This window comes from Colobus angolensis, unplaced genomic scaffold (assembly GCF_000951035.1).
Source record: "Colobus angolensis palliatus isolate OR3802 unplaced genomic scaffold, Cang.pa_1.0 Scaffold89, whole genome shotgun sequence".
Taxonomy (NCBI): Eukaryota; Metazoa; Chordata; class Mammalia; order Primates; family Cercopithecidae; genus Colobus; species Colobus angolensis.
In genome coordinates this window covers 3500094-3520064 of record NW_012122820.1, presented here as the reverse complement: position 1 = coordinate 3520064, position 19971 = coordinate 3500094, and the positions used below count along the sequence as shown (strand labels likewise).

Genomic DNA, 19971 nt, shown 5'->3' with positions numbered 1-19971 from the left:
TATTATGGGGAGGGGGGAGGGGGGAGGGATTGCATTGGGAGTTATACCTGATGTAAATGACCAGTTGATGGGTGCTGACGAGTTGACAGGTGCAGTACACCAACATGGCACAAGTATACATATGTAACAAACCTGCACATTATGCACATGTACCCTAGAACTTAAACTATAATAAATAAATAAATAAATAAATAAATAAGAAAGCAGGGTGTCAGAAGGGCCAATGAGTGCTTTCACTCTGGGTCCATTCTCCCCTCTGGACCATTCTCAGGATGGGAGAAAACCGAAAAGGGAGATTGAGACTTTGATTCCAGAGAGCTGCCAGGGTCAAGGCCCCTCCAGGGTCAAGGCCCCTCCAGCATCCTCCTCTTGGGGAGGTGAGTACTGGCTGCTCCCTGTGTGGGCTGGCTCCAGCTGAGGGGCAGAGGTGAGTCTCAGCTGCCTCACCCCTCCATGGTCCAGGTGGGAGTTTGTGGGGAGGGGACGAGTTAGGAGCCTTCCACGGGGTGAACCCCTGCCTTCCTGGGCATACCATGTTCCACTGAGAAGGAGAGGCTTGGAGCCCAGCCTCTCACTCACTGCCTCCTGCAGCTCCTCCTCCCCCAGTGCCCTTGCTGAGACATCCTTGACAGCAAACCTCAGGCAACTAAGTGACATCATCACTCCCACTAACAGCAGCTGACAGTGGAGTAGCTGAGACAGACACTGCTTCCCGTGCCAGGCTCCTGTGCATTGCCTCCTTGGTGACATCGGAGCTGCCCAAAGGGGCTGAAGCCTCAGAACCACCCAGCCTCATCCTGTTGGCCATAAAGGATTTGCAGTGCGGCTCCCTCTCCTGCCATTCTCACCTCCAGCAAAGTGCAATTGGGAGTTTTAACTGGAATGGTATTGAGCCTATGGATCAGTTTGAGGAGAAATGATACCTTAATAATATTGAGCTTTCCAATTCAGGAATGTGGCAGATGTCTTCAGTTATCAGCTTTTCTTGAATTCCTTTCAATTTTGTCATTTTCTCTGTAGAGATCTTAGCCATTTCTATTAGACTTTTTCCCCAGGCATTGCATATTTTTCAGTTCAAATCTATAAGAGTATCTTTAAAATTTATTTTCCTGTCTTTGCTGACAAGCATCAGTTCATGATAGAACAATCCAGTTATTTAATTACCTTCAGAATATTCCAGCCAGCACTTTTCATGCTGCCCAACTTGGTCCTGCAACATCGTGTGGGGCGCAGGGGCCATCCACTTATCTCCAGGTCGTGGCCTCTCCCTTCTATGGAAGGAGGTCCTTCTGGATCACTGTTCGCTGTTCAAATCAATGCTGCCATGATCCATCTCACTCTCTTCAAACCATCCCCGCAGGTTCCTGAGGCTTTGTGGGGTACCGACTCAATCTAAACTGGTTTATGTTGATCCCTAGTTTCTTTGTGTGATTTTTTTTGTGTGTGAACAGAGTATGAATTTAAGGAGTGGGATGGTTAGATTTCAGGCAGGGACTTACTTGAGTAAATTTACTTTCCATGGAGTAGTGAGGAGAACACACAGAAATGAAGAAATTGGGAACATCCATGACCATGAAAACAATGAAAGAATGAAGCAAGAATACAAGTTGACTAGCTGATGGAACAACCAACCAGCCAGTTGCAGAGACGAAACATAAGCAGTGACAACTTCAGACTGTCTTTGACATCCTTGGTTCCTAGCCGTCCTTTCACAGCAAATGCTGATGCTCATCTGGGTCATACACAAACAGCATGCCAGTGAAATAAAAAGTGCAACACAGAGTCCTAGTTAATGGTGGGAAATGAAAGTTGTCATGGATTCAGGTCATGGTTAGAAGCCACTGGTTCTTGGGCCAGATCCAGCTGAATATTTCTTCCAGAGCTTCAGGTTTTTCCAGTTTGGTTTTCTGCCTGAAAATGTTGGAGCTGCTTTTCCTGGAGTCTGTTTGTGAATGAAGAACATAGCTCAGAAAGAATCCAGGGACCCAGCTGTGCTCCATGATGCTCCCAACTCGGTGGACACCTTTATCCCCCTCTGGCCAGAGCCCTTTTAGGGAAATTCACAGGGAAAGATCCATTTTCCTTTCTCTTTACACCATAGGAGTGTGAAATGCAAATGGCCGCAGGATGGCTCTCTTTCTTCTTGGGTAAAAGTCTCTGTTATCTTGCCCCATCTTCTCAAAATAGAAAACCAGGGACAGAGGAAATTAGGAGGCACTTTCTGGTTCAGACCACCCGCAATAGTTACTTCCTAGGAAACTGGCTTGTTCCTTGATTTGCAGGATTTAGGTGGAGTGTCTTTTAGACTGAAGCTCCCGCGGGAGTCAATTTCACGCACTTCCCAGGGAAGGCTGCCCGTAAGTCTCCCGTGCTCAGGAGGCATGATTCAGATAGTCCACTGCAGGCTCTCCAGACTGCCTCAGACATCGTCAGAAACACATCTGAGTCAATTGTGGAATGACTCGAGGCTTTGAAATAAATAAACCATATGTCTCATGACACTGGATGAAAACGACGCCAATTTTCCCACTGAGAGGATGTCACCCGAGACTGAGGCTCGGCTCAGCAGTGACTGCCCTCCTAGCCTCAGCTGGTCATGCTGCTGTGGGTGGTGAACTGTCAGAGCTCCTGGGCTGCAGGGCTTGGAACAGGGCCATGCACGGGCAGAGACACCGTGTGCCCTAAGGAAGGTGTCAGGGCAACCCAGGGGTCCTCTCTAGGTCAGGACAAGAGCTGTCCTCCTAAATGGGACTTGTACGGGAAGGTGAAAAAGAGTGTACTTGCTTCTCTGGAGAAGGCAGGAAACCACCGTTCTATCACCAAAGGATGTCCTTTAGGAGCCTTACTCGATGAAAATCCGCTGGGCTCCCCAGGCACTCTTTGAGCGAGAGAAGCGCCTGCATTGTAGGAATACTGTCTTGTCTTTTAAGTCCTTCCAAGCTTGTTTCCCTCTTCCTGAAAAATACCCGCACAGCACTTGACTTGGAAAAATGCTAGCTAACCTCAGTGTGGTGGAAAATACAGTGAAGTCAGAGGTGCCAGATTCCAGTCTCCATTCTGCCAGTTCTTAGTAGTGGAGCAATGAATACTGGGCACTTAATTGTTTGAGCCTCACTCCCCCTCCCTCTCTACAGAGGGATGCTAATACCTACTTCATAGGGACGTTTTGAGGACGACACGTGGTGATATATGTGTAGCACATGACATGGAATCAAAAGTGTGAGTTGAATATTCATGCAAAGAAGGCTACGGATATCTCCTCAACGAACACGGATTCGAAGGCCAAGCTGGACCCTCCCCCACCCCCAGTTAATCTTGAGACCAGTAAAAACTTGAATGAAAACAGAAAATACAGCCAGGGACTCTTGCTCTTGGCCTCCTGTTGATCTGTGTTGCATCTGGGAAAATTACTAAAGGATGGAGGAGAAGGCTCAGTGGGCTGGAGAGATTGTCTCAAGTCTGCAACCGCATGATGCTCCTAGAACTCGTTCCTTCTCATCCTTCTCCAAAAGGTGTCATGGTAGCCTGGGGGCTGCTCAGTTGCTCTTACAGCCTCCCTCAGAAGCAGCTGTCCTGGTGGTGAATCCCGGCCAGTGGATGTCAGTGATTCTGATCCATCTACAGAGGCCCAGGGTGGAAGGTGTGGCTCACAGCAGTGTCTGCTCCTCCACCACTGAGGACAGCGGGGGTGACTGGCTAGGAAGGGCACAGATGATCTAAAGGACAGGAATTCTGACCCTGCCTCATTCAGCAGAGCAGGCCTAATCTTGCCCTTACACGAGGAACAAAGCAGAGAAATTTGCAGGTAATTGTTCTTCCTGCCCCAGAGCGTGTAGGCAGCAATGCCATAGCCTCTGAGGCAGGGCACAGGAGTGCCCATAGGCTGCAGCCCTGAGCCCAGAGCAAATCCAGCCCTGGCTGAATGTTTTATACGAGGTTGGTCTGTGTGGCTGATGAAATGGGAGGAGGGTGGAACAGAGGCCTGAGTGGATCTGGGGGGCTGGACCCAGAGAGGTTTGGTCTGCCAGTCTATGGGCATAGTTTCTTCTATTAACAGGTTATGTACTAGAGGATGGGACATAGGAGAAAGACCATCACCTGCCTCTCCCAGGAGAGGCTCAGAGGTTCAGCTCAGCGAGGAAATCTGCAGCTTGTGCATCCCAGCCAGGGTCAACACTAAGAGCTGAAAGGGTTTCCTGGAGTTGGCCTGGTTCAGCTCTGGGCAGGTGGAGGAGTTGGAGCACTGATCATTGGAGCAGGGATGGTCTTTCACCGATGCCTTTTTCCCTTTTCCCCTGATTCTGCCTTCAATACCTGCACCCCACCTCCCTGTCTTGTCCACCCCTGATGCCTGTGAATCAAAGGTCTTTCTCAGAGGCCTACCTTGGGTTTGAAGGCAATGAGCTTCAGGATCATCTCCACGGTGAAGAGGCCAGTGAAGAGCATGTTGAGGATGTTCATGGCGATTTTGAACAGGCAGCTCTGGCCGTAGTGCTGCATCAGGAGAGGGGAGGAGCTGTGAACATGGGGCAGGGAGGTCTCTCCTCCTCCTCCCCACCTTTTGCCCACCCTTCTTGGAGGCCCTTGTCTCAGCAAGACCTTCCTCAAACCCAACCCCAGAGGGCCACCCACCTCTCTGTGGGCAGTCAGGAGGACTCAGGAGAACTCCAAGCTCTTCCCTGCTCTACCATCTCTGAACACGTCCATGTTCATTTCCCCGGTTGGCCGTGACGACTTTATGGAGACTTCCGGCCCTCAAGAGAGCTTGGGAACAAGCTCTGTCCCTGAAGACGGGTGGATGCAGAGCCCACCTCCACACACCACGCCTTCCCGGCAACAACGAATGTGTCCAGCTCACTCCCTCCCTTCTCCATCTCCTCCCCTCTCTCCATTGATCAGCCCAGGGTGCCATGGATTCTTCCCTAAGGCCCAGAGAGGAGCACATCCTTGACAGGGAACATTCGTCTTTCTCCAGCTGCCTCCCTTGGCGACCAGGAAGGCGATGCACTGAGCTGCCTGCTGCTCCGTTACGCTTTCCATCCCCATGGCATGCCTCCCTCCTGCAGCACCGAGGCTGTGCTCCGCCTTGGACTGACCTGCATGGCCAGGCAGATGGTGTTGAGCAGGATGAGGACGAACATCAGGTACTCGAAGTAGGTGGAGTTGACCACGTACCACACTTTGTACTGGTGCTGGTTCTTGGGGATATACCTCCGCAGGGGCCGGGCCTTGAGGGCGTATTCCACACACTGTCGCTGGGAGGGTGGTGGAGGATGGGGAGAGTGGGGTTAGTTACCTGGAGGGTGTGGGAGGAGCTGGCAGAGAAGTGTGGGATGTGAATGAAACCACACACTGCGGGGTGGGGTTCTCCAGAAGTCAGAGAAATCATTGGCTGCTCTGGCTCACTTACAGGTGGGAGATGTTATTTGGAAAATGTCTCGATTCTTCCACGGCCCCCTTAATCAAGGAGAGAGCCCTTTCTTGTCAAATCCCCGTATCAAGGTCCTAGGCAGGGACCATACATCTCCTTTCCTCTGCCTGGTGATGCCTTCATGTGCCTCAGCAGGGAGTCAGCATCGCTAAGAATGTGCTTGCTGACCCACTGACAGCTGGGCTTCTCACTGATTACATCCCATGCCACAGACCTTCCTTGGGTACTTCTCTCCTCAGTTTTTCTTTCCTGTCCTAAATCCAGTGGGCTGGAGTGCAGTGGTATGATCTCGGCTCACTGCAACCTCCGTCTCCCAGGCTCAAGCGATTCTCCTGCCTCAGCCTCCCAAGTAGCTGTGATTACAGGCACGTGCCACCACGTCCAGCTAATTTTTTGTATTTTTAGTAGAGATGGGGTTTTGCCATGTTGGCCAGGCTGTTCTCAAACTCCTGGCCTCAAGTGATCCACCCACCTTGGCCTCCCAAAGTGCTGGGATTACAGGCATGAGCCACTGTGCCTGGCCAACTAAATCAATCTTTCTTATTTGCCAGTGTCCATAAGATGGAAAAACACAGTTCACTGAGACGGAAGAAGATTCTGGACTAACTAGATTCTTGGGACTCTGGCAAACAGCCAGTCCATTTCTCTGCACTTTGCCTAGGCTTCCAGATCAGGAACTGGGGAATCTCCCCAGCCTCTTCTCAAACCCTCAGTCGCGGTGTCTGATCCCTGAGCCTTAACGCTTTTACCTCCTCCTATTCTTTCCATCGCTACCATCGTTAACCTGATATGAGGTCGGGGTCTAATCCTCCCTCATTTCCACTTCCTTTTTTTTTTTTTTTTTTTTTTGAGGCAGAGTCTCGCTCTGTCGCCCGGACTGGAGTGCAGTGGCCGGATCTCAGCTCACTGCAAGCTCTGCCTCCCGGGTTTACGCCATTCTCCTGCCTCAGCCTCCGGAGTAGCTGGGACTACAGGCACCCGCCACCTCGCGCGGCTAGTTTTTGTATTTTTTTTTTAGTAGCCTCCCCTCTTTCCTGTCTTCTTTCAATCCAGGGTCCATGCAGCAGCCAGCAGAGTGAGTCTATGCCTGAGATGTAGACGTGAAGACCCACAGGGGATTGGCTGGCCTGGTGAGGGTCACAAGGGGCACACCATGCTGCGTTCCTTCCCGTGGGCACTCCTTATTCACAGACAGGGATGTGCTTCCCCACGGACTCCTCCCAGTGGGAGCCGAGCTGGGGAACAGACCTGAGGCACTACACCTACCTCCCACCCTAACAGCTTCCTGACTCAGCCACGGCACTGCCAGCTCTCCACAGCTACCAGAACCTGTCACGATACTTGGCATCACCATCTCACTCCCACTTAAGCCTCTTTCCTGCCCCCACCTCCCACAGAGTCCTCTGGGTTTTACTTAAGAAACCATAGAAGAGTGGTTTTCTGAAGCCGTCCCGTTCCCCACCCCAAAAGCCCTCACTCCCTCGTAGTTCTAGTTTCTCTCCTCCGTATCAATGGTGCCGACCCAATTGGGTCCTTCTAACTTGTTAACTTCTAGATAGGGCATGAGATTTTTTTTTTTTTTTTGACAAAACCTTTCAGAGTATCCTTAAGTAGAAGCTTCATAGATATTTGTGGGCTGAGCACATTTGCCAGATCTGGGGTTTGCGGGAATATGCATTTCTTTTGCACAGGTCCCTCCAAAAGACTGAGAGCCCACTCTGGTTGAGAAGTAGAGACGATCTCAGTATCTGCATGGCCTCTCCCTGATGCAGCTCCTCTGCGGGGTGGGCCGCAGGCGGCCATTCCCTCCACGGGCCCCGCTTCCCTCCGCTCCTTCCTAGGAAGCTACCTGGTTCTTGTCCAGCTCACAGTTCTTGTACTCCTGCTCCCCCTGCTCCTGGAAGGTGACGATGACGAAGCCCACGAAGATGTTCATCATGAAGAAGGCGATGATGATGATGTAGATGATGAAGAAGATGGAGATCTCCACGCGGTAGTTGTAGATGGGACCCCTGTCTTCCGTGTGGGAGTCGATGGAGCGGTACAGCAGCCTGCAGGAGGAGACAGGTCCCACAGAGGGAGCTGGAGAAGCAGGGTCCCCTCTGCGGAAGGATGGCACCACTGCTCCAGGGATCCCAGGGGTCAGGGTGCAGGAGACAGCTCTGGGCTGGAGTCCCAGCTTGGCCACTTACTGGCTGTGTGACCTTGGGTAAAGCTCTTAACCTCTCTGAGACTCAGATTCTTCATCTGTAAATTGGAGACAATAATTCCCGACTTTCCTACCTTGCAGGGAAGTTAGAATAATGTATAGGAAGGTGTTTTGAAACTGTGAAGAGCTATTTAAATGTAACATGAGTCATGGGCATTGATTTCAAATACTGGAAATATTGGTAAATATTGAGACAGCTTTGCAAACTGGTTGGACTCAGAGGATGTTAGAGGGAATGTAAAATAAAACTCTCTGAGAGCAAATATCCACTTAGATAAAAACACTCACATGACCCATGCTACTCCACTACCAATGGTCTGGTTTTAGGCTTAAGCAGTTTACATACATATGCCAGTCATTTGAGCCTGGTTCTATGCCCCACGGAGCTTGTTATTCTTCACGGACAGGGATTATCTCTTTCCCTTCCTCCGCAGCCCCGCACAGCACTTGGTTATTCTCTATCACCTGTATTTTACCACATAATAATGATAACTCTCACCTAAGATCCATGCATTGCTGTTGACTTAGAAACATTTAGAATTTTCTGACTTTCAGATTCTAATTTCTTTCTTTCTTTTTTTTTTTTTTTGAGGCGGAGTCTTGCTCTGTCGCCCAGGCTGGAGTGCAGTGGCCGGATCTCAGCTCACTGCAAGCTCCGCCTTCCGGGTTTCCGCCATTCTCCTGCCTCAGCCTCTCAAGTAGCTGGGACTACAGGCGCCCGCCACCTCGCCCGACTAGTTTTTTGTATTTTTTAGTAGAGACGGGGTTTCACCATGTTAGCCAGGATGGTCTTGATCTCCTGACCTCGTGATCTGCCCGTCTCGGCCTCCCAAAGTGCTGGGATTACAGGCTTGAGCCACCGCGCCCGGCCTCAGATTCTAATTTCACTGGAATACACATTGGGAGAAAAACAGGTGTCTAGACAAAGATATAAGGACCTGATGGGAAGCTGCCTGGCGGAGGTGACACAGTGTGCAAGGGCCATGGGCTGCTCTAGGCACAAACGCATTGCCTCTGCAGAGGAAGTGGGGCCAGGCTTCCATCCCTTTCTTACTATCCTCTGTAAATATAGGCAAGGCTTTTCCTAAGGAGACCAGGGTCCAGTTAATAAAGATATCTCAGCCATCTTTACCCCAGTGAAGGGCACGCTGGGAGTGGTGGTAATTTTGAATTCTATGGTGACCACAGGGCCCGCACTTGGAGAAGCTCTCCCCACACCCAACTCCCAGATGCCATAAGGGTAATGACAGAGACCTCTGACATTGTGGCTCATGCTGAGGTTGGAAAGAGGGCTAAAAAAAGGTCCTTTTTGGTGGGAGTTTCTTGACACCTTCTAGAGAAGGAAGAGTCTGTGTTTCAGCAGTGACAGTGGACTATAAGTTGTTCTAGAAAGACACCTCACTGCCTGGGGAGGACCCAGGTAAGTATGACATTCAGAAGGAGTGAGGGACATGAACACAATGTGGGGTTGGGCTGGAAAGTCAGTACTGGCCCTTGAATGGCAGGGTTCGTGAGGCCTTGGTTTGCATACTCACTCTGGCCACCCTTCGAAGGTGGAGACGGTGAAGAGGGCCATCATGGCTGCCAGAACATTGTCAAAGTCAAACTTGCTGTTCTCCCAGCTGCGGGGTTGGATGATGGGGTGGTCAACCTCCCCGTCTTTGTACGTGATGTAGTTGCCCCTGAGAAAGGAGAAGGAGTTTACTCTGGGGTCTCCCATCTTCCCTCACGCCTGCCAGTCACCCTGAATGCTGGGTGGGATGGGACTGCCTGGCTTGGCCTTCACAGTTCCAGCCATGGGAGGAGCTTCAGTGGGCAGAAGCTTCAGGAAGAAAAGATGCTACGCATTGTGTCAGCGAGGCCAGATTACACACAGGCAAAAGTCCAGGTGCCACTGCAGTCCTAGAAAATGAGCTGTCCCTCCTTTCTGGTCAAGCCTCCAGCCTCCTGGGGCTGACTGGCTGTGGCCCTGGTGGCCCTCCCACCTCCACTCACTTGCATTCCGCCTCTGTCTGCTTGGAACTGTCTGAACAGGTGTACAGCTTTCCCTGGAAGACAGAGAACAGAGTATTAGAGAGGTTCAGTAATCAATGAGTCAATCCAAAAACAATTAGTGAGCACCTCCATAGCCCAGCACTGTGCTAGGGACAAAAAGCATAGAATCCGGCTGGGTGCGGTGGCTCACACCTGTAATCCCAGCACTTTGGGAGGCTGAGGCGGGCGGATCACAAGGTCAGGAGATGAAGACCATCCTGTGAATGGTGAAACCCCGTCTCTACTGAAAATACAAAAAATTAGCCAGGCGTGGTGGTGGGCGCCTGTAGTCCCAGCTACTCAGGAGGCTGAGGCAGGAGAATGGCGTGAACCCAGGGGGCAGAGCTTGCAGTGAGCTGAGATCGCACCACTGCACTCCAGCCTGGGTGACAGAGCAAGACTCCGTATCAAAAACAAAGCAAAACAAAACAAAACAAAACAAAACAGAAGTGCAGAATCCAGATGCGCAGGGCCTGACTCACATGCACAAAACAGTGGCGAATACAGACACCAGTGCTGCAAGTAGCCCTGCAATGCAAAAACAGGAGCTCAGGTGCATGGGAGCTGTACTCTCCAGGAAGGTCTTGCCAGGTAGGGAGAAGTGGAGCCGGACTCAGAGGGATGAATTAGATGGGAGTCTACACAGTGCGGGGGGTGGGGTGGCAGGGGAGAATGCTCTAGGTGGGAGAATAGCAGAACTAAAAGGGTGAGGACAAAAAAGACCAGAATCCAAGGAGGGCACTGGCCTCACTGTAGCCGAGGGGTGCTGCAGGAAGCAGCAGGAGCTGACTTTGACAGGTGCAGGGCTCTGAAAGCTGGGTGGTGTAACAAGGACGTGATGCTGTTGGTAATAGGTCACTGCTGCAGGCTTTAAGCAAGTGACTGACACAGAGCTTCCACAGGATGAAATTCCCTCTCCCTCTCTTTCTAGAAGGAAGCGCAGTGACCTAAGGGCAGGTGAAGCGGAGAGGGTGAGGGGCCTCTGGCCTGGTGGCCCGATACGACCTTCCAGCGCGCTTCCCTCCCCTGGTCTGAAGCTGAAGTTGGGCTGCAGGTGGAGGTTACATCCAGGCCAAGTCTGGCCCAGGCTACTGTCTTGTTTGTCCTGTATCTGCCAGCTCCCTTCCCCGGGAATGCTGATGGGAGGGGAGGAAGCAGGACCACAGCGGAGCCCAGACTTTACCTTGAAGAGCTGGACCCCGATGCAGGCGAACATGAACTGCAGCAGGGTGGTGACAATCACGATGTTCCCGATGGTCCGGATGGCGACAAACACACACTGAACCACATGCTGCAGTGGGAAGGGACGGGGAGAGAGATGTAGCTTCAGGAGATGCCAGGAGCCTTTCCAGGAGGTAGCAGGGGCAGCCCGTTTGCCACAAAAGGGAGTGATTGGGCTCACAGGGGCACATGGGAAGTGATGGACCCTAATGGGATGCAAAGGCCCCCACTGGGCTCTTGGTGACTACAAGGACAAAAGCCCTGCCGACCTCCCATCTTACAGTGGAAGGAATATAGGGACAGCGGCACCACAGGGGCCCAGGGTTTTCATGGGATCTCCCTTTGGCACATTCTGCTTAGGGAAGACGCTATGGATGACTGCCTCTGTTACTCTTCTGTTCATTACGGATCCGGGACATGCAGTGGTACCAGTGTCCGGGACCCCACATGGCAGCCACTTGGCCTGACCATCATCTCCTCCTTCCAACCCACCCCTCACCTCTGTGGAGCTCCCACTCCCCAGTGGGCTGGCTGGAGCCTCCCTACCCATGCCCTCAACTTACCTTTAGCCCCTTGGCCCTGTTGATGGCCCTGAGGGGCCTGAGTACTCGCAGGACTCGCAAGATCTTCACGACATTGATTGCACTGGACCTGGGAGAGGGAAACAGGCAGGGTAGTAAGCTCCTCCTGTTTCTGGGGGGAGCAAAAATAATGTGGTAAGGGAGTGTCCTGACAGGTGAATCCCAGGCAAACCTGAGAAAACCTAAAGCTCATCTTGGGGACGTTTGCATTCTGGGACCACTCTCTACTCCTGTCTCCCACCCCGTGAGAGCCTGAAGCTTGCCTATAACCCTGGGGCTTTCCTGTGGGTGAATAAATAATATGCAAAGTGGCTCAATGCAGGTCATTAGCAATGTACTGTGCTACTTGCAGGGGCACCCACAGCGTCACAGAAGAAATCCAGAGCGAGGCCATGGGAATTCAGAGCCCAGCACAGGCACTTGCTAGCCAAGGCACTGAGAACAAATTTCCTCAATTTTCTGAGCTCTAGTTTCTTTATCTGTAAAATGGGTCTGGAATCAGCTCAGAAGGTCTTTGCAAGGGTTATATAAGAGTTCCATGTAAATCACCTAGCCGTGTGCTTGATAAACTGCCTAAATGGTACCTTTTATCATGATGCCTGCTGAAGACATCATTCACTTAAAGGAATGCCGTACTAACGGTGGGATCTCGGGCCTTGTGGCTGGAGGTGATGGGCATGGGGAGGAGATTTCTTAGTGTTTATCTCCAAACACATACCCTAGACAGTTGCCCCTGGCACCTACACCTAAAACTCACCCAGAGCACACTCAGGACTCCAAGGAAGGGTGGGCTTTACTGTTGGGGCTCAGGAAACAACACCCCGAAACAACTGCCTTAGAAGCAGTCTCGGAAGCACAAGTTTTTCTCTGAACTTCTCTTGCCCTCCTGTCTCAGTCCCCTTTTCCTCTGAAGCTAGCCATAGACACTAGAATCCCTCTTCTCCAAGATGGGTCAAGAAGCCAGAACCCAGAACCCCGTTTCCTCAAAGCCAGCCACACAACCTAAAAATATTACTCAAATTTTCCCTCTGCTTTTCTGTATAAAAACTGGCCATAAAAAATCATCAGATCTACCACGTAGGAGTGAAGATCCTAAGACTCCTATTGCAGACAGGATCCTGTCCCCAGCCCAGAAGGAAGGAATGCTTCACGGAGAGGCAAAGAACCTAGAGATAGGCCTTGCTGGGTTCCCCACTCAGTCCATTCATGTTAGATCCTATCCTTCTTGTCCAATCACATTTCTACATGGCTGTCCATACTTTTTGGAACCAAGGCATAAAAATGGACAATTTCCCCTGTATCTTTGGGTCTGCATTCTGAAGGCTCTGTGTATACACGTGAAATAAATGTGAACGCTTTTTCTCCAATTAACCTTTCTTTTGTGGGTTGATTTTTTAGTGATCCTTCAGAAGGTCCTTTGGTTCCTACACTGCCGGGATACTGAGGCCAAGCCAGAGCTTCTTGGAGTCTCAGGATACTGCTTTTCCCCAGTGCGACGGAGACAGCAGGAGACAGGCCCCTGAGCAAGATGCCTGGATGGTTTTTGGAGCGGTCCGTCCTATCCCGGTGGGGCTTATTAACCATACCACCTCAGGAGCGGCTGTGGAGTACATCCTAACCCTCACGGGCTAACTACCTGAGACAGCCTCTCAAGCTTTTAGAGAGCCTCATACTTGCCTTGGGACCTGAACAATGAATGGCAGGCCAGCAAGTGCTGATTTCATGCTTTGTGTGGTCAGGATGATGTGCTCAAGAGGGGCTGGCGGAAAGATCCGATTTCTCTGGCGCATAGCTCTTTTATTCCAAGAGACGCAAAGGCCACTCCTGTCTCTCACTGTGTCTCTCCTACAGTCTCTCTGGGAGGGGGTCAGCTTGCACTGAATTGCAACGGGAGGGGTTTAAAGGTCAGATGGGAAACACGCAGGCTAAAGAGGAAGAATTCCTCGTTCAAGGTTAAATAGTGATCGAGTGGCCACGCTGGGATTCAAATCTAGACTTGTAGGCTCCCAGGCAGAAAATACAGGGTAATATAACTGATGATCACAGAAAAGGGTCTCTCCCAAGGCCCCGGTCCCTGCATGATCTCAGCCGACCGTGAAAACATGCTTGGGAGGAGAGATCTAGGAACCATGGGACTTAGGCCTTTCTCTACCATAGGTGTGAGCTTGAGCAAGTGTCATGATGTCCTGAACCCCAAATTCCCCATCTATACAATGATGATAATAACACTTGCCCTGTCTCCCCCATCGTTTTGTGTGTGTGAGGACCATAGAAGAAGGTGTATGTGGAAGTGCTTTGAAAGTTAAAGTGTAGGATTCACACTATCAGCTGTTAGAACTTGGTAGAAACTAGTAATCAGATCCTCCACACCTGAACGAGGTCTGCAACCTTGGCTGTACAGGGGAGTCACCTGGAGATCTCTTAGAACTCACACCCAGACTGTACCCCAGCCCAGTGAAATGAAAAATACACACACACACTTACACATACACACGCACACACACACACACGATACAAATATACAGTCACACACACACACATACACACACACATACATACGCACATACATTCACATATACATCCACATACACACCCATATAGACACATATGCAGACACAAACACACGCATACAAGTGCATACGTATACACATCCACACATCCACAAACACACATACACATATACACACACCCCACACATACACACACATGCACACATACACCCCACACTTACACAGACATATATATACACATTCACACATATACTCATACATGAAGTGCTTTGGCTGGAGACAGAGGGGAGAGAAAGGAGGGTTCAGGTCAGGGGAGGCCATGGTAGTGGCAGACTATGGGTTGCTGAAGGTCAGCCTAGGGCACTGGGGCCGTGGTGGAGGAAGCAGGAAGGTCCTGGAGACAACCGTTTCTTAATAGCTGAGCCTGGCCCTGCCTGTCATGGCAAAACCCAGGTATTTAAACATATTCGCGCCTGATCAACCTGTCCCAAGTGTCAGACCACTGAGGACACGGATCCAAGAACTCAAAGCCGCCATGCACCGCTTTGGAGGCCCCACCCCGCTCTCATCACACTGCGGTGGCCCTGCAGGCAGCCCCCCAGGGTTTGGCTGTCCTCTCTGGCACCCCTCGCTAGCTGCATGGCCCGTCGAGGGCTGAGGGGGCCCACTCACTGGATGCCAAAGGAGATGAGGGACACGCTGACCACCAGCAGGTCCAGGATGTTGAAGTAGTTCCGGCAGAAAGAGCCCTTGTGCAGAAACGCCCCATAAGCCGTCATCTGCAGGGAGGGACGGAGAAACACCAGTGTGAGTGGCCCTAGCCCGAGCCCAGAGACCCCTCACACCACCCCTTCCTCCCACAGCATTCCTTGGGCAAGTCCCAAGCACCATCCATGGGGGACAGGAAGGACAAAGACGGCAATATGGTGCCAAGGAAAGAGTTCTGCTACCATGCACACAATCGCCCAAGAATCTCCCAGCCCAGGACTTCTGGGTGGCTGCTTGCACCTGCCAGGCCACGCCAGGCTCTTTAGTCCTATATTCAAAGCCTTCTCACGTGGGCCCCACCATCCCACTCTAATTTCCCACTGTTCCACATCCCAAGTCCATGGCTTCGGGCCTGCAGGGTCCTTTCCTGACGCTCTCGGGCTGGGAGCACACGTCCCGACTGCCTCTCCGAACGCTTGAGTCCTTAGGCCAGCTGAGAGCACCAGGCATCTGCAGGGAGTGGTGGTGGGGGCGGGGGGAGCATGCCCAGCAGGGTGACCAGCCATCCTGGTTTGCCCAGGTTTGCTTTATCATCAGAAATCCTGTATCCCAGGAAACGCCTCAGTCTGAGGCAAACTAGGCCAGCTGGTCACCCTGGTGCCTGGTGAGAAGTTCCAGTGGTGACTCTGGCAGTTAGCATACCTCCCCTTCCTGGCCTCAAGGGGTGCTGACGATTGATGCCAACTATTCTAAACTCAATTCTCCTGTCTTGCTTCTAGACGGCATCTGGAGTTTTTTAAGGGCAAAAACGGTGGGATCAGAGGGGCTACGAGGCTCCGTGGCTAAGAGCACAGGCTCTGAGGCCAGGCGGCCTGGGCTGGAATCCCAGCCCCGTGGTATTTTATTTGTGTGGCCTGGAGCAAGAAACTCAACTTCCCTTAGTGCCTCAGTTTCCTCACTGGAAAACGAGGATACGACCCACCCTATAGGGTTGTAAGCATCAAGCGGGTACTTCTGTGTAAAATACTTAGGACGCACCCTGCCCACAGTGAGCGCCAGAAAAGGCTGAGCTGTCACTACAGCCTGGATTTGTATTCTGGATGCTTCCTGGATGAGGAAAGTTCTGCTCTCCCATCATAAAGTGAGGAAATTATCCCCTGGCTTTGTGAAAGCCCTTTGGAAACTTTTTAAAAGAGAACACACAAGATGATGATGACTGTTACAGGACTTGGCCATTATTACCACCCTCTGAGCCTGGTGTAAAGCTGTGCACTGCAGGCGCTCAACAAATCGCCTTTATAGCCTTTCTCATTTTGCCGACTTGCATAAGGGCCTGTGGTTATCCAGGATAAGGGCGGTGACAGGCAGCAGACAGGAAGCATCGGCCAAAGGGAAAAATGTGGAACTGACGGTGGAGACGGGGAGCAAGGCTCCCTGGTCATCTGGGGCCCAGTTAATCTCTTTGGAATCAGAGCATGCCCAGGGCAGAGTGTCCGCAGAGCCATTCAAAAGCAAACACAGGGGGAAACGGGCAAAAATAGCTCTTGCAACCTAATTCTTTCCATTTATCTCTTGCAACAGGGGGTCCCACAGGACTCAGGCACCTGTGTTGGGCAGTGATTTTTAGAAGTGGGTAGATTATATAAAAGATGCAAGGGAGTATAGTTCCAGAAGGCCCACCATCTGGAAGGCTTGCCTCTCCGCCTCTCAGTGAAGACCTGGGACCCCCCGAGACTGGACTCAGCAGGCTCCCATAGTTCACATTAACTGAAGAGCCCTCCGTGCCTGCAGAAAGCCCAGTCCTTCCCCAGCCACCTCGTTTTTAGTGTGAGGAAGGCACTGGGTCTGATTCCTTCCTGCTCCTGGCTTGGATCTTCCGAGGCTACTGCTGAACTCTGACAGAACCCTCTGCGCTCGGGGGAAAGCATTCCTCGGAGGGGTGGACTAGTGAGGCTCAGCGTGCCGACTCTGTCCTCTGGTTTTGGGCTCCTGTTCCGTCTGGGGACCTTCAATGGGACCAACACTTGAGCAAGTGCATGTGTGTGCATGTGGGGGCGGTGGGAGGATGCACCCAGGGCCAGAGGAAGAGTGGCTGCACGAGAAAGGGCAAACGGACGTGGGGAAAATAGAGCATTTACTTGAAAGTCATCTGTGGCATTCAGGACATCAGGAAAAGCCAGGCTCAGGTGCCCCGTGCTAACTGTCCCTCTTTGACCCTGTTTTCTGACTGCCAGCCACCTGGGTCCTGCTTTCCTAATCCCACACCATTACTTGGGAAGCGGCCCTTGCTGGGGAGCTTCTATCCTGAGGAAGGAAAGGAATGGGACGTGGCTCGCTGGCTCTGCCTGGAAGGGTAGGAAAGCTCTCTGTTCAACCATGGGCCATCCCTGCCTCTCCAGGCATCTCTCCTAGTTAGGAAACCTGTCTTTTTAATGTGATTTCTACTCATGGGTCCTGATTCTACCTTCTTCTTCTTCTTTTTTTTTTTTTTGTTTTTTTTTTGAGACGGAGTCTTGCTGTGTCGCCCAGGCTGGAGTGCAGTGGCGTGATCTCGGCTCACTGCAAGCTCCGCCTCCCGGGTTCACGCCATTCTCCTGCCTCAGCCTCCCAGTAGCTGGGACTACAGGTGCCCGCCACCTTGCCCGGCTAGTTTTTTGTATTTTTAGTAGAGACGGGGTTTCACCAGGTTAGCCAGGATGGTCTCGATCTCCTGACCTCATGATCCACCCGCCTCGGCCTCCCAAAGTGCTGGGATCACAGGCTTGAGCCACCGCGCCCGGCCTCCTTCTTCCTCTTCTATGTGACAGTCCCTTGTATTACTCAGGCCAACTGTTGGGGGCCTACAAGCCTTTCCTTTTTCAGGCCAAACACCTCCGGGCCCTTCCACTGTTCCTTGTGCTAAATGTCCCCCTTGGACAGCCACGGTCATCTGTGCCACAACACGACACTGGGCCCTAGGCCAGGAAGAGGGACCCAGTGGGAAGGAGGTACAGGGAGGTGTTCCGGCATTGGGGTTTCTATTGAGAAGCACGCTGAGCACAGAAGAGAGTAGAAGAGGGAGGGGATGGAGGGGAGGGAAGGACCTTGCCATGACAATGGTTGCAAAGAGACCTTTCACTTTGGCTTGTATGGCAATCCTGAAGGAGAAATAGCACCATTGAAATCCACAAGGGCAGCTCTGGAGAAGGGCACTGAGAATTGGGCCTCAAAGCTTCTCTTGTCCTAGGAAAGAGCTCTGGTGTCTGTGTGCCTCCCTGCATCTGAAGTCCAGGAATCAAAGAAGCTCACCATGGAAAAGAGGTTTTGCCGCAGTGCATCTTAGTGCAGCCACACCACTTTCAGTTCCCTCTCCCGACCTCCAGGAGCCAGAGCCTGGTCAGATCGACTCTCCATGAGCAGAAAAGAAAAATCTGAGCCACATACTTGGCTAGCGGGAACCAGGGATGGAAGCTGGGGACACCTGAGTATCCTGGGGACAAGGACACAGGGGAAGGCACACAACAACTGCCCCATTCAATTTGCATTCGGATGTGACTGAACTGCCTTGTCCATCAACAGGCTGGGCCATGATGAGGGAGTCTCATCAGGGAAGGAAAGGCCTGCAGCTGGCAGTGGCATTGGTTAGGTGTGGACTTCAGCTTGCACTGACCACAGCAAGAGGATGACAAGGGATTCTGGACTCCTTGGGAGGGGGAGTCCCAGGCTAGCCTCCCAGGAAGAAGCTAAAGCTGAAGCATGAACTTCAGAGCCTTAGTCCTTCTGTTTGGGAAAAGGGTAGAATCTACCCCCGTGCTCAGAAAGGAGCACACGTTCCCCGAGGCCATGGAACTCACACCTTGACTCTCAGATGAACCGGCTTGGCCATGCATTGGTTTAGAGACTCAGAAATATACCGGAAAAATGGAGGAATACTCTCTCTCCCATCCCAATGTTGCTCGGCGGTGGGCTCTGCCTGTTCTGAGGGTAGCAATGTTGTAAGCAGTTCCCTTAGCAGAACTGAGCTGGGCCAGCAGCAGGCGAGGGCTGGGGGCTGGGGGCTGGGTGCTCAGGTTCCTTGCAGCACCTGCTCTCACCCCGCTGTACTCAGCTCTCCAGCAGTTCTCCCTCCCCCACGCTCAGGGCAAGGCGCACTGTGACAAAGCTTTGCAGCAGGTGACTGAGGGGTCGGCAGTTGTCTATAGTTAGCTGCTGAAAGCCCTCGGCTCGGAGACCAGCTCCACGTCTCACAGCAGGCCTGTGATCACTGTTATGTGCCCCCAACCCCAGCTTAGACCCAATGTCTGCTGCAAGTACTGAGGACAGTGCTAAGGACGGGCATCCAAAGAGAGCAGCCGAAGTGATTCTTTCACGCCCCAGGAGGTTTCCCACTTTCAGAGTGTACGGAGCAGGAGGAGGGAAGGAGAGTCCTACGTGGGCTCAGGTAGCAATTAACTAGAGCTGGTGCGTGTGGGCACGTATGTCTGGCGCTGCTGACGGCTGCAGCCCAAACCAGTGAAATGGCAGCCTTTGTGTTGGCACAGCCACAACACGTGTCCCTTCCAGGGCACGGACTGCTTAGGGGTGGCTGGAGGGAGGGGCTGCAGTGGGGTAGGTTGCTCCTGGCTTCTGAGTCTGGGCAAAATGCATCACACAAAGTGAGGGGCACTCATTTTTCCAATTTCAGGCTTGGGAGTAAAAGAAAGAGAGAGTGAAAGAAACAGAAGAGAGAAAAGAGCCAGCCAGACAGAGCAGAGATACACAAAGAAAGCGACAGAGGATGCATTGCCCAGGTTGCATTACCTTAAGGATAATTTCTAATGTAAAGATACTAGTGAAGACATAGTCTGCATTGCCTAGGATCTGAAAAATAAGCATAATTGGATTAGTGGCTCTGAGAGTGAACCCGACACCAACAGGAAGGAGCATGTGTGTTAGCGACAGACAGTGGCAGAGACCTGGTGCTGGCACAAGGGGGACAGGAGGAGCAAAGGCGGATGGGGGCTTTACCTTCAGAGCAATTTCAATGGTGAAAATGGTGGTAAAAACAATATCAAAATAAAACAGAATCTGCAAAACAAAAAGGCACAGGGTGAGGATGGGATGGGGAAGGGAGAAAAGCAGGATGGGAAGAGAGGTCAGTGGATGTTCACCAGAAAAGGGGCCACACTTCAAAATGAGATGCATGGCACTTGAGCCTTTGCACAGGGACACAGATGGAAATGGGGGGCAAGCAGCACGCACACAGCGATCCTGAGGTGGGGCTAGCCTCAGGCAGCACAGCGGCTTCCCTTGAAGCCC

At 51.9% G+C, this 19971-nt stretch overlaps 1 protein-coding gene across 21 annotated transcripts in view; it reads right to left on the bottom strand.

The window, feature by feature from the left end:
* Nucleotides 1-19971, bottom strand: part of CACNA1C (calcium channel, voltage-dependent, L type, alpha 1C subunit) — a 659923-nt gene that overhangs the window by 76431 nt on the left and 563521 nt on the right. For 10 of the 21 annotated variants that reach the window (XM_011931029.1, XM_011931041.1, XM_011931030.1 and 7 more), the window contains exons 21-29: nucleotides 19681-19740; nucleotides 14659-14765; nucleotides 11459-11546; nucleotides 10858-10965; nucleotides 9636-9688; nucleotides 9176-9322; nucleotides 7281-7482; nucleotides 5097-5255; nucleotides 4384-4494 (exon numbers count right to left, since the gene is read on the bottom strand). In XM_011931029.1, the coding sequence (XP_011786419.1) occupies nucleotides 4384-4494; nucleotides 5097-5255; nucleotides 7281-7482; nucleotides 9176-9322; nucleotides 9636-9688; nucleotides 10858-10965; nucleotides 11459-11546; nucleotides 14659-14765; nucleotides 19681-19740 (1035 nt within the window). Of the gene's footprint in view, nucleotides 1-4383; nucleotides 4495-5096; nucleotides 5256-7280; nucleotides 7483-9175; nucleotides 9323-9635; nucleotides 9689-10857; nucleotides 10966-11458; nucleotides 11547-14658; nucleotides 14766-19473; nucleotides 19534-19680; nucleotides 19741-19971 lie in introns of all 21 variants that reach the window. The other 11 variants (XM_011931040.1, XM_011931036.1, XM_011931044.1 and 8 more) reach the window with 2 other exon arrangements.